Source organism: Wolffia australiana, chromosome 4 (genome assembly GCF_029677425.1).
Source record: "Wolffia australiana isolate 7733 chromosome 4, ASM2967742v1".
Classification (NCBI taxonomy): domain Eukaryota; kingdom Viridiplantae; phylum Streptophyta; class Magnoliopsida; order Alismatales; family Araceae; genus Wolffia; species Wolffia australiana.
Window position 1 is genome coordinate 13,017,197 of NC_135838.1, and position 15,304 is coordinate 13,032,500.

A 15,304-nucleotide genomic window follows, 5' to 3' on the forward strand; every position below is an offset into this window, starting at 1 on the left:
TTCTCTTTATCTTTTCTTCTTGTCGTCTCCTTATTTTCATATTCCTTCTTCTCTTCTTATTTTTTTATTTATATTTTTATCTTCCTTTCTCATTTTCATATTCTTCTTTTCTTCTTCATTGTCCTCTTCTTTTCTTCTTTTTTTGTTCTTCCTCTCTTCTTCTTTTTCATTTTCCTTTTTTCTTCTTTTACTTTCTGTTTTTATTTTCTTCTTATTTTGTTGTTCTTGTATTCTCCTTCTTTTATTCTTCCTTCCTACTTTGATTTTTCTTTTTTTCTTCTTTCTCTCTTTTATTTTTTGAATTTGACATGTACGAGTCAATGTGACTGGACCCGTACTGGTTCTGCATCTGGCTGGGACAAGATCGGACCAGACAAGACCAAACAGGACTTGGACAGATGTTTAGATAAAGTTTAGGCCTCGCTAAAAACTGGGAAGGGACCAGGACTGTCAAATGAGAGTTACAGTTTGGGGATCATCAGAACAGACAGTTATTAGGTAAGACAAAGTGAGAGGCCTTGTCAAGATAAATTGACAGTCCACCTCCTTGGCAAGAGTAGGTCGCCTACGGTAGCGGTTCCCAATGTTGACATATTCATTTATGGCAGAACATCAGAGTGGAGGCCGACAAGTGCCAGAAAATAATGGGTTTCTCCTTAATTTGCCAGAAAATATGGGACGTCCGTGGAATACGTCAGAATGCACCGGCAGATGCAAAAGCGGGAGAGAAATGTTACCTTGAAGCACTGGATATGAGCTTGAGTGCGTTAGTAATAAAGGCGTGGAAGACGCTGGAAGGCACCGAAATCACATACAAATCAAATTCAGATGCAGCAAAAATTCTATCAGTGAAAACCTCAACCTTCACTGTTCATCCGACCCGGAGGCTTCATGAAGCACAAATTGACGTCAGATTTCTTTCATCATCGCAAGATACGCGTAGTTTGATTTGATGCCGGCAGAAACACAATAAACAGATTTATCTCTCTCTGTCTCGCTCTCTCATTCTTCCTTGCACGCTCTCTTAAAAGTCGTTCTGTCTTATGCTCTACCTCTTTCTCCCTCTTTCTCTCTTCACCCCTCTCTCTATCTCCTCCCTTCTCATAGCTCTCTATCCCTGAATTCTATCTCTATTCCTCTCTATCCCTGAACTCTCTCTCTCTCTCTCTCTCTCTCTCTCTCTCTCTCTCTCTCTCTCTCTCGATCGATCGATCGATCGATCGATCGATATATATATATATATATCTTTCCCGTCTATTTTCTTTTCTACACATATCTTGCTCTCTTCCCTTCTATCTTACTCAATCTCTCTCTCTCTTCTGGTCGCTCCTCCCTTCTTTCACTTACTCTCCTTTTCTCCTTTTCACTTACTCTCCCCCTTCTCGGATGCTTACTTTCAAACTAATTTTTCGACGAAATTTAAAATTTCACTTGGCCAGCGGGAAGGGGTCACTACAGCGACGGTGCAACTGCAATGACGCCGCCGTTTGTTGCCCACTCCGTAGGCGTGCGATTCCGCCATATTACCGAACGGGATGACGAAGATCCGACCAAAATCTTGTGCCGGCTCGGCATTGACTCGATATCCATTCTTCTGACGTAACTTATGCACACGTGCATTAGAGAGATCAATCGAACGATAGATAGATACATACATAGATAAATAGATAGATAGTTAGATACATAGATATATAGATAGATAGAGAGATAGAGAGATAGAGAGATAGAGAGAGAGAGAATTAGATAGACAGATAGATAGATAGATAGATAGATAGATAGATAGATAGAGAGATAAATAGATAGATAGATAAATAGATAGATAGATAGAGAGAGAGAGAGATAGAAAGAAAGATAGAGAGAGAGATAGAAAGAAAGATAGAGAGATAGATAGATAGATAGATAGATTGATAGATAGAAAGATAGAGATAGAGAGATAGATAGATAGAAAGATAGAGATAGATAAACAGATAGAGAGAGAGATAGAGAGATAGATAGATAAAAAGATACAGAGAGATATATATAGATAGATAGATAGATAGATAGAGAGATATTTAGATAGATAGATAGATATATATGTATAGAGAGAGAGAGAGGGTGAGAGAGAGAGAGAGCAAGTAGAGCTCCAGTCTTTATGCGTGAGACAGAAGACTCCAAGGGCAAAGTAGGTTTAGAGAGAGAGGATTGGAATATGGAAAGGCATTGTTAGGAAGATTGAAATAGAAGGGAGAAAGATGGGGAAGAGTGGGTAGCCACGCCGCAATCCTGGGTACTCCTCGCTTCCTTCTCTCTCTCTCTCTCTACATCTATCTCCACAGGGAGGGATCAGGAGACCAAACTGTCTCTTCTCTCTTCTACCAAGATGGGGTGGATTCAGGCACTCCTCTGTCCCATCAAGAAGCTCTGGCTCCGCTTCCCCTTGTCACAGAGGAAGAGTAAGCTCATCTCATCTCTCTCTCTCTCTCTCTCTCTCTCTATCTATCTATCTATCTATCTGTCTATTCTCTCTCTATCCATCTTTTTTTTTAAAAAGAAATTCTTGATTCTTCGCAAGTATTCCACTATCCCAGAGTATTCTTACATGGATCGGTAATAAGAAGCAGCCTTGGTTCGCTTAACTGTGGAGTTTCCAATTTCTAGCCTAATGGATGTATCAAAAGCTATCCATATCTATCTATCTTTTAAAAAAATATATTTTGATTTCATCGACGAAGTTCATTTTGCCCAGAAATTTTATCCAACTTTTGTGTGATCTGATACATTGTGTAATATCCAACCTTTTTTCTTAATATTTTGTACTTTCTGTCTACCCGCCTCTTTCTCTCTAAAGATATCCAGATATATATCTATCTATACCCCTCTCTCTATTGATCTCAAAATCTATCCACCTCTCTCTATCAATGATCGAAATCTATCCAGCTATCCATCTCGCTATCTATCTATCTATCCACCTCTCTCTCTGGTCGATCTCTAAATTTATCCGGCAATCCATTTTTCTATCTATCTATCCACCTCTCTCTGTGTCGATCTCTAAATTTATCCGGCAATCCATTTTTCTATCTATCTATCCACCTCTCTCTCTCTCTCTCTCTCTCTCTCTCTCTCTCTCTCTCTCTCTCTCTCTCTCTCTCTCTCTCTCTCTCTCTCTCTCTCTCTCTCTCTCTCTCTCTCTCTCTCTCTCTCTCTCTCTCTCTCTCTCTCTCTCTCTCTCTCTCTCTCTCTCTCTCTCTCTCTCTCTCTCTCTCTCTCTCTCTCTGTGTCTCTCTCTCTCTCTGTGTCTCTCTCTCTCTCTCTCTGTCTCTCTCTCTCTCTCTCTGTCTCTCTCTCTCTCTCTCTCTCTCTCTCTCTCTCTCTCTCTCTCTCTCTCTCTCTCTCTCTCTCTCTCTCTCTCTCTCTCTCTCTCTCTCTCTCTCTCTCTGTGTCTCTCTCTCTCTCTCTGTGTCTCTCTCTCTCTCTCTCTCTCTCTCTCTCTCTCTCTCTCTCTCTCTCTCTCTCTCTCTCTCTCTCTCTGTGTCTCTCTCTCTCTCTCTCAATCTATCATACTATCCATCTCTCTCTATCGGTTCTCCAAATCAATCCAACTATCCATCTCTTTATCTCTCTATTCAGCTATCTATCTCTCTATCTATCCACCTCTCTCTCTACCGGTTCTCCAAATCAATCCAACAATCCATCTCTTTATCTCTCCATCCAGCTACCTATCTCTCTATCTATCCACCTCTCTCTCTCTACCGGTTCTCGAAATCAATCCAGCTATCCATCTCTTTATCTCTCTATCCAGCTACCCATCTCTCTATCTATCTATCCACCAATCCATCTCTCTCTATATCAATCCCTGAAATCTATCCAGCTATTCATCTCTCTATCTATCTATCCACCAATCCATCTCTCTCTCTCTATCTCGATTCCCGAAATCTGTCCAGGTATCCATCTCTCCATAAATCTATCCACCCCTCTCTCCATCGAACTCTAAATCTATCCATCTAGCCACCTCTTTCTCTCTCCTTCATGATGATGCTTCTTCCGGGTCTTGCAGAGAGAGGGATTTACATTCTCTACGAGGACGTGAAATCCTGCCAGTACGAGGACGTGCAGGTGCTGTGGTCTATACTCGTCAATTCCCATCCGCCGGCGTTTCGCTCACATACCATGAAACAGAGAGAGATATAAAGAGATATATACATATATACATATACCAAGATATGAGAAAGCGAAGGAAGAGGAAAAGAAACCCTGTTCTTGTATAGAGAAAAATGATGTCATCTTGTATATACCCGAACCGATACGTCATCTTAAACTTTGCATTGTCCTAGTTATTCATGGGTCGTTGAGGGGTCAGCAGGAAAAAGGTCTCTGACGGCGACGTTACCTCTTCCAGAACCAACGCTGATTTAATTAGCAAAAAACTTCTGCAGGACTACAGTTCTCTCTCTATATCATTCATCCATCATTTCATCTATTATTCCGTTCTACCCATGAAGCCATCTTTGAATCTACCCAAAACCATGATCTTCATCTTTATCCTCAAAACCATTATGGGAAAAAAGGTTTCGTTCATTCATGAAAACACAAACACGGACCGGAAAAATCCCATCTGAACGGGTTCCCGAATGCTTTGTGAACAGACGTTCGCGAATGCCTTGTGAACAGACGTTCGCGAATGCCTTGTGAACAGACTACCCGTTCACGAACAGATGAACCATTTGCGAACAGGTGGCATTCCTGAGGAAATGTTTTTTACAATATAACATTATTATTGTTATAATAATAATTATGTTTTGACAATATCAGAGGGGGGATCTCTCTCTCTCTCTCTCTCTCTCTCTCTCTCTCTCTCTCTCTCTCTCTCTCTCTCTCTCTCTCTCTCTCTCTCTCTCTCTCTCTCTCTCTCTCTCTCTCTCTCTCTCTCTCTCCCTCTCTCTCTCTCTCTCTCTCCCTCCCTCTCTCTCCCTCCCTCTCTCTCCCTCCCTCTCTCTCTCTCCCTCTCTCTCCCTCTCTCTCTATCTCTCATCTCTCTCCCCTCTCTCTCTCTCCTCCTCTCTCTCTCTCCCTCTCTCTCTCTCTCTCTCCTCCCCTCTCCCTCTCTCTCTCTCCTGCCCCCTCTCTCTCTCTCTCCTGCCCCCCCTCTCCCGTCTCCCATGCCCCCTCAATCCCCCCTCTCTCTCCATCCCTCTCCCTCGCTCCCTCTCTCTATTTCTCTGATAATACAGTCTTTTTTACCCTTTTTCAAAACGTGTAGCATTTGTGAACGGTTCGCGAACGATCCTGAACAGTGTTCGCTCGTCGTCGAACAGTGTTCGTTCGATGCTGAACAAAGAATTTCCCATCCATAATGACCTTACATCAATCACTATTCAGAGTTTATCTCTCTCCCTGTCTAATGAATGAAGTACTTGAGATGGATATATATATACATATAAATATGTGGGACATGGATTCAAAGACCCATTCCCTGGCTCCATTGAATATATGCTCAATAGGTGGAGAGAGAGATAAAAAACGTACAAAGATTTTAAGCCATGGATGATCTTTCACGCACTTCAGAATCCAACGGAGCAAAAGTGAGAAACATAATGCTATGGGAAAAATAGATTATAAGCCATCCGAGATCCATTCCATTTCTATGATGTCATCGAAAATATGAAGCATAGATCTGATCATGTGCCTATAAGAATGATACATCAATCCTGATAGCTTGAGAGAAAAAAATATTTTTACCATGGAAGATACCGCATGCTACTTTATCTCCATCTTTTCATAATAATGATGGGGATGGCGAATCCGGCACACCTACAATCCAGTCTCGAAGAAAAGATTCTGCTTCAACCTCAGTGCAGGAGAGAGCGCAGAGAGGCGTGACTGTGATCTGCAAGTTACATGCAATTCTTTGATTCAATTGTGACTAAAATCTTTCAAAAGAAATGATTCGAAATATAGTTGAAAACATTCTAACATATCCAGCTTGCAGAGCTTTGAAGTCCAAATCCTCAGCTCCACCTTCATCAGCATTTTGACCGACAATCTGAAATGGAAACGGAATGCAGAGTTAGAAGTAGGGGATTATCGTTATTTCCCTTTCAAAGAATACCTATCCCTAGATAACATTAGGGTTTGGCAGAGGATGACAAAATCATCATCTGTCAACATCTACTGACATGGTAGAGGTGGGAAAAGTTGAATTGCCATTTGTCCTCGTCATTTTTCTATACAAGGATGAGAATGATAATGACAATGACCATTCGATAAGGGTAGGGAATCCTCTAGCTTAATTGAATTTGGCTTGATTAACAATAGGGTTTGGGCTCTTTCGTCTGAGTACCAGGGCAACGTGGTTCCTCACGTCCTGTTATACCTTAGCCTCTGATTCTTCTTTCTTTCTCTCCTCAAACAACAATTCAACTTATAGTAAATGATGGGCGGATGTTGAATGAACATGAGAACACACCTTTCTCTTGAACCAAAGCACTCCGGCGGATGATTTTAATAAGCCATTTCTGTTACTGACGGTTGAGTCTAGTTCCACATCAGCAGCGACATAGCTATAGTCTGCAGACGATGATGGAACCGTTTGTTTCCAACCGATCCTTGTCATAGATTTTCCCTGCCTCGTTATCTTAAATCCCTATTAAAAATAAACAAATAAACAATTAGAATTGTGATGATTTGGTGTGTCTCATAAAGATAGGACATCTGTATCATGGATGATAGTGATGGAGTAAACAAGACAAAGTAGAGCACTGTAAATCCGGCAACAAAGAATGGAAAGATGCTCAATTTCAGAATGGATCCATGGAACCTGGCTTGGGAACAGCCCGGACTAAGATCAGTAAGAGAAATCTCTGAAATAGAGCATTTTATCTACATTCCTCATAAAAACTTCTGCCGTTGACATGATGAAGAATAAGGGAAACCCCATGATTTATGCAGGAAATGAAATTGCTGAGGGGTATACCTTGTGAGAACTAAGATCTGTTGGCAGGTCAACGTTAAGGAACACTCCTTTTGGTAGTTTTTTGCTGACAATTTCAGCAATCAAAGCATTTAAGAGAGGCAAACAACACTCTGATGCCTTTTTGAGATCATCGGTGCTACTCGTACCTCGCTCCCTGCAGATAGTTTTCAATAAGATACTGGAGCAGAATTCTGTATAGATTGGAGAAGCAAAAATTTTATACAACAGAAAAATAAAAAGACATCCTATGAATAAATCATAGATTGGGAACTCGACATCCAAGGAAAAAAAGGACTTTCTAAAAGAGAAAATTATCCCAATAAAAATCCGTAGAACACTAATATCTTACTTTGAACTCAGAGCCTATCCTAATCCCTTATCCATTTTATGAACTAAGAGTACCATCAGATCATCATATTTTTAGCACCACTTGCATTATGTCCATAGACAATGTTAAAACACCTTCATCTGGAGAAACAATGGGAACATTAATATTTCTTAGAGTTGATACTACGTAGATCAATGAATTGTTAAGTATAACTAATAAAGAAAACCCATTCGTAGCAGCAATCAGTTTCATACGTTTTGTAACGTCATGAAAACCATGGACTGCTCCTAACAGCTTATAAAGCACATAGTCAGAGTTTGTAAGCCCGTCGCTGGTTTTCAAGAGATGCCCATGAGAAGAAATAAAAGTAGCATCCTTTTGTGTGATGGATAGGAAATATCTTCAGAATAGATTCAAGTCCTATAAGCCCCAGTTCTTTAGACTAGATTCAAGGCAGTTGGCATTAGAAATAATTGATTCATGACCTAAACTTTTTCTCGAATGAATATAATTTTGTATCGATTATTCATCGTGACCTTGTTTCATGTATTGTTTTGAAGATATCAAGATCAAGATCTCAACAGAATTTTCAAGATCTCCGTTAAGCTGGCAAATGAAAATTAATTTTATTAATCTTAGTGCTTGCATAGCAGAATTCATATACATTGAGAAAGGCTCCGCATACAGCCCAGGTTTTCCTTAAACTGCTTTCTCTGATTGCTTTGAAGGTAGGTGATACGGACCAGCCGGTTCGTACAGGGGAGAAGATGGTGGAGGGAGAGTGAAGGCGCCGGGGTGGACTTCGGCGTGCCGGGATGGACTACGGCAGGGCGGGATCGGCGGAGTGGACGTCGCCGGAGAGCTCAACGGAGTGGACGTCACCAAGGGAGAGGAGAGGCTACTTGAAGCCAATGAGTTAATAATTCATGTCCTGCCCTCCTACAAGGAGGGCTACATACTTAAAGGAAACGTAAAGGGAATGTCTAAAGACAAAAATGCCCCTAGTGGGCTTACTGGATCGTATCAGTAGGTGTGCTCAATGTTGAGAGCTAACTTTTTGTCACAAATTACTCTGACATCATTCCAAATATATGAGATTTCAAGATAATTTTGACAGCTCTGCTGGAGCAGAACAGACCAGCAGCCAGCCTCCACATTTAGGGTTTCAGAAAGGAAAAAAAGACAACTTCAAATTCGTGCTCAGAGTCTGGGGTTTAAATACCCATGACTTAAATTGTGGGCCCGGGCCTGGGCCTGGAGTGGGCCCAAGACTAGGCCCAGGCCCAGCCCGAGTTTAAATGACTTAGTTCACATAAACAGTGAAATAAAATATACAATAAGGGCCTCTGTTTAACAGTCTTCAATCCCGAAAAACTTGCATGTGCTTCAAATTTGAAACCTTCTTTTTTTGGAAAATGAAACTTATTGAAGGACCAATAGACACACCTAGTACATTGGGATACAATATGCTGTGAGGTATTTGGCTAAGTCACTCTAGTTGTGAGTCATTAGAAGAATGTTTCTGGAATTACCTGTTTATCACAGCCAGTCTACTCATGTCAAATCCCAAGAATGGCAGTTGACAACTGGTGTGCTCTTTCTCTAGATACTTAGTGTCAGTGCGTTGGGCATTTGAGTAAAGTGTAAGACACAGTGGTGGGAGATAATTCAAGTTTAGTAGGGCCTGTATGATGGAATCTGTTTGTCTGCATCTGAGCAGTGGGAGTGATCATCACCAAGATAGCTGACCCAATCAGCATCAGGATAATCTTGTAACACGAGATAACCTGAATTTTTGTCGAGTATCCAACTTTGGCTTGGTTAATTTTCTTGTAGGATGTGGATGACAATATCCGTACGAGTTGTGTGTGGATAACCCAATAATAGGCTGAACATGCTCATACTGTCATCAGAAGACTAACTGCCTTATATTACCCGTTTTATTTATTGTTTTGTTTATCTGTAAATGTGGGCCCCATATATAAGGGGCCTACTGACTTAGTAATCTACTAGTGCACTCTGATATGGGCTCGGCCCATTTATTTTGTAAATCTCTGGTTTTAAACCAGAGAAACCCTAAGAGTGAAACAAGTCTTTTTTGTGTTTTCTTCCCGAGCTGACAGGCAGCTAGGTCAAATGCCGACCAACCATGGAACCAGTTGACATGGTATCAGAGCTGGGCCCAAAGAGCTCATCGTTGGGGGAAAACGCAACAGAAGCAACTTGCTATTCCAAGGTATCAGAAAAAGTTTTTCTTTAGATTCTCTGGGCTTTGGTAATGGCCACAGAGATGACGAAGGCGAGTTCGAGTGATTCTGTATCACTCCAAGATCGCGAGAATGTGGTGCAACACACCTTTCCAAGTGTTCCTGAACCCCTCAAATATGATGGGTTGAATGCACTCCATTGGGGTGAGTAGGTGGAGATCATCCTGGATGGGAGAGCTCTGTCTGACCATCTATTCATCACTAGAGACCCTGGCAGTGCAGGGTACAAAGGATGGAAGCAGGATGATGCCCTAGTCCGAGCTTGGCTCCTTGGGAGCATGTTTGGAAATGAGTGTAAAAACTTCCTTCTCTTGAAGACAGCCAAAGCAATCTGGGATCATGCCCACAACGGCAGTTCGAAGGGAAGGGATTGGAGAATATACAGCCTAATTGCTAGGGCTGCCGATTTGGTTCAAGGGGGCAAGACGGTCACTGTATATGCCAATGAACTACAAGCTATCTGGCGGGAGATTGATTACTACCGGCTGATCAAGGACCCTGAGTCAGACGAATGGCAATTTACAAAGAAGGATAGGCTCTACAAATTTCTGTTGGGCCTTAATGCTGAGTATGAAAGTATGCGGAGTCAATTGCTGAATCGTGAAATCGTACTTGATCTAGAGGAAGCCACAGACTGGCGAGAGAAGAAGAAGAAAGGCTGGGTGTGATGGCTGAATCTGGCCATGGAGAAAGTGCCACCGGGTTGATGGCGAAGGTGACGCCACAGAAGTCTCAGAGATCTCAGACAGTTCAAGGGGATCAGAGGAGTCAGAATTGGAAGCCACAGCCTCAGATACAGTCACAGCCTCAGTCACAGGAGGGCATGTTCTGCAAGAAGCAAAATCACAATATTGATCAATGTTGGAAATTGCAGAATCGACCTCCTCGCCAAGGTCAGGCTAATGCAGTAACAGTCCAAGGTAGTGCTCGGGAAGGACGTGAAACAGTTGCCCCTGAAGAATCCAAAATGCTGCCCAGGAACACGAGGGAAGAGATATCTGTGCTGAGAGAGGAGGTGGAAAGACTCAAGTCCCTATTCGGATCTGCCTCCATGACCAGATCAGGTGATTATCATATTTCTACTGTTTTTCAAACGTCCCTTCTAGGAATGAACTGGATCATTGACTCAGGAGCGACAGATCATAAGACCCCTGATCGCTCCAAATTTTGTTCCTATGCTTGCTGTGAGAATCAGAGGAAAGTGATTACTGCTGGAGGAGAAATTCTCCAAGTCGCAGGCATTGGTACAGTGCATATTAAAGAATTGGGAATGCTTAAAGATGTTCTTCATGTGCTTATGTTAAGGGCATAACTGATTTCTCCACAGCAACTAATCAAATATATTAATTGCTCAGTCATCCTGAGGTCTGATGGATGTTTTGTGTTTGACAAGGTACTAAATATGAAGATTGGATCAATTAAAGAGAGGAATGGGCTACTCCAGCTGGATGATGGCACGCGAAAAGCAATCATGGTGGCAGGAGCAGCTACGTCTGGAAGGCTGGAGCAGCTGAAGATGATGCATGCTCGTTTCGGGCAGCCCTCTTTTGTTATTTTAAGAAAAATGTTTCCTACCTTTGTTGAACATCTGGATTTGTCTAAAGTTGTTTGTGACTCATGTCATTTGGGGAAACACAAACGTGCATCATTTAAAAATACTGGTGAGAGGAGCTCATGGCCATTCACTTTGATTCACGCTGATGTATGGGGGCCATGTAGAACCCCATCAATCTCAGGCAAGAGATGGTTTATTGTCTTGGTTGATGACTGCACCAGAAGTATGTGGGTACACTTGTTCAAAAATAAGACAGAGGTACCTGACATCATCCAGGGGTTCTGCCACATGGTGAAGAACCAATATGGAGTTGCCATAAAGAAATTTCGGTCAGATAATGCTAAGGATTTTTATAATCAAGAACTGTCAAAATTCTTTTTCAATCAGGGCATAGTCCAAGAATCATCATGCGTGAACACCCCACAGCAAAATGGGATAGCAGAGAGGAAGATAGGCCACGTGGTTGATACCACAAGGACGCTGCTTATTCATGCACATGCACCACAATATTTGTGGGCAGAAGCCCTTCTTTCAGCTGCCTATCTGATCAATCAATTGCCCTCCAGAACACTGAATTACCAGAGCCCAACAGATATGATGTCAACCTTCTACCCTGACCGAAGGGCCAAGAATGAATTACCAATGAAAATTTTCGGATGTGTGGCATTTGCACATGTACACAATCCAGGTAGCAAACTCAATCCAAGGGAAGAAAAGTGTGTATTTGTTGGATATTCCCCAACTCAGAAAGGCTACAAATGCTTTCTTCCTGGTCAGAGGAAGATCATTGTTTCTGCAGATGTGACTTTTAATGAGCAGCAGATGTTCTATGCTGATCCAACTGAGAGAGTTCATGATAATTCGACGCAATGCAGAGGAGATATTGAGTGGCAGTTGCGGGAAGAGACTGCCATCAGGAGAGAAGTACCAGTGGAAGAGCATGACCAGATCAGAGATATTGAAGATCAGAATGAGTCACAGCTAGACGAAATTGGGCAACAGGATACAAGGACAGAGGAGACTGATGCAAGACACCAAGAAGACCCAATGCAAGAGGAGGAAGACTTGAGTTGGCCGGTGGCGTTGAGAAAAGGGAATAGAACCTGCACTCAACATCCAAAATATCCTATATGCAATGTGGTTAGCTACAAAAGGCTCTCGTCAGAATATCACACCCTCCTTGCCAATGGACGAGGTGAGTGTGCCACGCACTGTGGAAGAAGCTGTGAAAGACCCCAAGTGGAAGTCAGCTATGAATGCAGAGATGGAGGCCCTCAGAAAAAATGAAACCTGGGAGCTAGTACCTCTCCCACAGGGTAGGAAGTGTGTAGGATGTAAGTGGGTCTACATCGTAAAGTACAATTCAGATGGCTCCCTGGAGAGGTGTAAGGCTAGACTTGTAGCCTAAGGATAAAGTCAGTCATACGGCATTGACTATACAGAGACCTTCGCACCAGTGGCCAAACTCAACACTGTGCAGATACTAATGGCACTGGCAGCAAACTCAGGGTGGGGTCTGAATCAGTATGATGTCAAGATGCCTTCCTGCATGGAGATCTAGAAGAAGGGATATACATGCAACCACCACCAAGATATTATTCTCCTGAGTTTGGAAATAGAGTCTGCCGGCTGAAGAAGACACTCTACGGACTGAAACAATCACCACGTGCCTGGTTCAGAAAATTTTCATTAGCCATGAAGACTATGGGGTACACTCAGAGTAAAGAGGATCACACTTTATTTGTCAGACACTCTCATCCAGGGGGGGTCGTGGCATTGTTGGTTTATGTAGACGACATCATAATCACCGGAAGTGATGAAAAAGGTATTAAGGAACTGAGTAACCAGCTATCACAGTTATTTGCCATCAAAGACTTGGGTCCTTTGAGATACTTCTTGGGAATTGAAGTAGCTTACTCAAGGGAGGGTATATTCATCTCTCAACGCAAATATATACAGGACCTTCTAAAGGATACCGGAATGCTGGACTCCAAGCCCGCATGTACCCCAATTGACTCAAACCTGAAGCTTGGATCGTGTGAGGACGACAGTCCAGTCAGCAAGGAACAATATCAAAGATTAGTTGGTAGACTTATCTACTTGAACCATACCAGACCAGATATAGTTTTTGCCGTTGGAGTATTGAGGCAATTCATGCATGATCCAAGGGAAACACATTGGCAAGTGGTTCATAGAGTGCTAGCCTATCTGAAAGGAACAGCTGGGCTAGGTTTACTATTCAGAGAAAACACTGATGCCGATTGTGCAGGGTCAGTAGTGGACCGGAGATCAACATCTGGGTACTGTTCCTTCATCAGTAAAAACTTGATTACCTGGCGAAGTAAAAAACAGGACGTTGTAGCCAGATCCAGTGCAGAAGCAGAGTTCAGGTCTATTGCAAAAGGAATATGTGAAGCGTTGTGGATCAAAGGAGTTCTCGAAGACTTAGGTTTCTCTCAAGACACTCCAATCACCTTATACTGTGACAGTAAGTCTGCAATTGACATTGCACATAACCCAGTCCAGCATGATCGAACAAAACAGGTGGAGGTCGACAGACATTTTATTAGAGAGAAAATTGACTCCAGAATTATCCAGATGAAGTATGTTCCATCATCAGATATACTAGCTGATATTTTGACCAAAGGTCTTCCAAGCAGCAACTTCCAGCAAATGATGTCCAAGCTGGGCATTGATAGCATCTATGCACCAGCTTGAGGGGGGGTGTAATCAGAAGACTAACTGCCTTATATTTCCCGTTTTATTTATTGTTTTGTTTATCTGTAAATGTGGGCCCCATATATAAGGGGCCCACTGACTTATTAATCAGCTAGTGCACTCTGATATGGGCTCGGCCCATTTATTTTGTAAATCTCTGGTTTTAAACCAGAGAAACCCTAAGAGTGAAACAAGCAAGTCTTTTTTGTGTTTTCTTCCTGAGCTGACTGGCGGCTAGGTCAAATGCCGACCAACCATGGAACCAGTTGACACATAGCAAATGAGATATTTGATTGAGTAACAGTGAGGTAGTTCAACTGTTATACCAAACAACAAAAAAGACCAAGGGTTCTCAAGTAGCTGATACGCTCCCTTAGAGCTTGTGCACTTAAAGAGCGGATCAATGACAAGATTGTCCCAGAACGTCTAAAAATAGTAAAAATATCTGTGCGCCGACAGTTCAAGAGAGGTATCCCCCAATGAGGGGAGCACGAAGAAGATGAAGGTCGAGAGAGACTGACCAGATCAGTCCTATCTCTTGTGGAGTGGGAGGATCTCCCTACACCAGCCTCCAAGCAGTGAGAAGATCTCCTGTACTCCTGATTGCCATGGTAACAGGATATCAAAAAGTGTCTTCTTCAGACTACCTTTACTCTTATTTATCGAATTCGGGCTAACACTTTGTCTGGCTTCTCACATGCTTCGATCAGTACATGTGACTTTTGTTCGCTTCTTCCACCATATGTATGTCCATAGAAACTTCGTATCAGTCGCTTGCCTCCAGGTATAATCTAATTTTGGTATCTTTGGATGACTAGCTGGTTTTAAGCCCAACGTACTTGAATCTTGAATCAGATCCACAACATACTTTTGCTGAGCCCTTCAAAAAATTCTCAATTCCCCAGAAACATTTGAATTGACCGAGAACCTTGCCAACAAACTTACCCAAAAGAACTGATTTGAGGCTGGACAGGGCACAATAACCATCACGGGCCCATGCACAGGAGGTTAATGTACTGTCAATTGATAAGGATCATACATAAAGAATGCCAGCTTGTTGAGCCCTGAGAGACTCTCATTAGCCTCCTGACTCTCATTAACCTCCTCATTTAACTGAGAAGGTTTTTTGTAATAAAGGTCTCTTAAGGTATGGCAGCCTGCTGCACTCTATCAAGAATAGCGGATGATGATGGGGTAAACAGCATTGTCTCCGCATGAATAATGACATTGTCCTATTTTATTTCCTTTTCCTCTTACATTGACAATGGACTGTTCGATCATTGACCTTGGACCTGACAAGAACCTGGGAGTTCTTATTGGGGAGATAGAGATAGATTGGGAGACTGGCAGAAAGATCATCACCAGGAACTCAGAGGGAGAAAGAGAATGCCAAAAAGATCACTGGCAGAAAGATCATCACCAGGAACTCAGAGGGAGAAAGAGAATGCCAAAAAGATCATTGGCAGAAGGACAGGGGTACCGGATGG

General features: G+C 42.4%; 1 protein-coding gene across 1 annotated transcript in view; it reads right to left on the reverse strand.

Moving 5' to 3' along the window:
- Nucleotides 1-5,559: 5,559 nt before the first annotated feature.
- The window catches only part of LOC144701999 (Survival protein SurE-like phosphatase/nucleotidase), a 22,075-nt gene continuing 12,330 nt past the window's right edge, over nucleotides 5,560-15,304 (reverse strand). The window contains exons 6-9 of the mRNA XM_078573843.1: nucleotides 6,950-7,103; nucleotides 6,443-6,619; nucleotides 5,951-6,019; nucleotides 5,560-5,863 (exon numbers count right to left, since the gene is read on the reverse strand). Of these exons, the coding sequence (XP_078429969.1) occupies nucleotides 5,753-5,863; nucleotides 5,951-6,019; nucleotides 6,443-6,619; nucleotides 6,950-7,103 (511 nt within the window). The 3' untranslated portion in view covers nucleotides 5,560-5,752. The remainder of the gene's footprint in view (nucleotides 5,864-5,950; nucleotides 6,020-6,442; nucleotides 6,620-6,949; nucleotides 7,104-15,304) is intronic.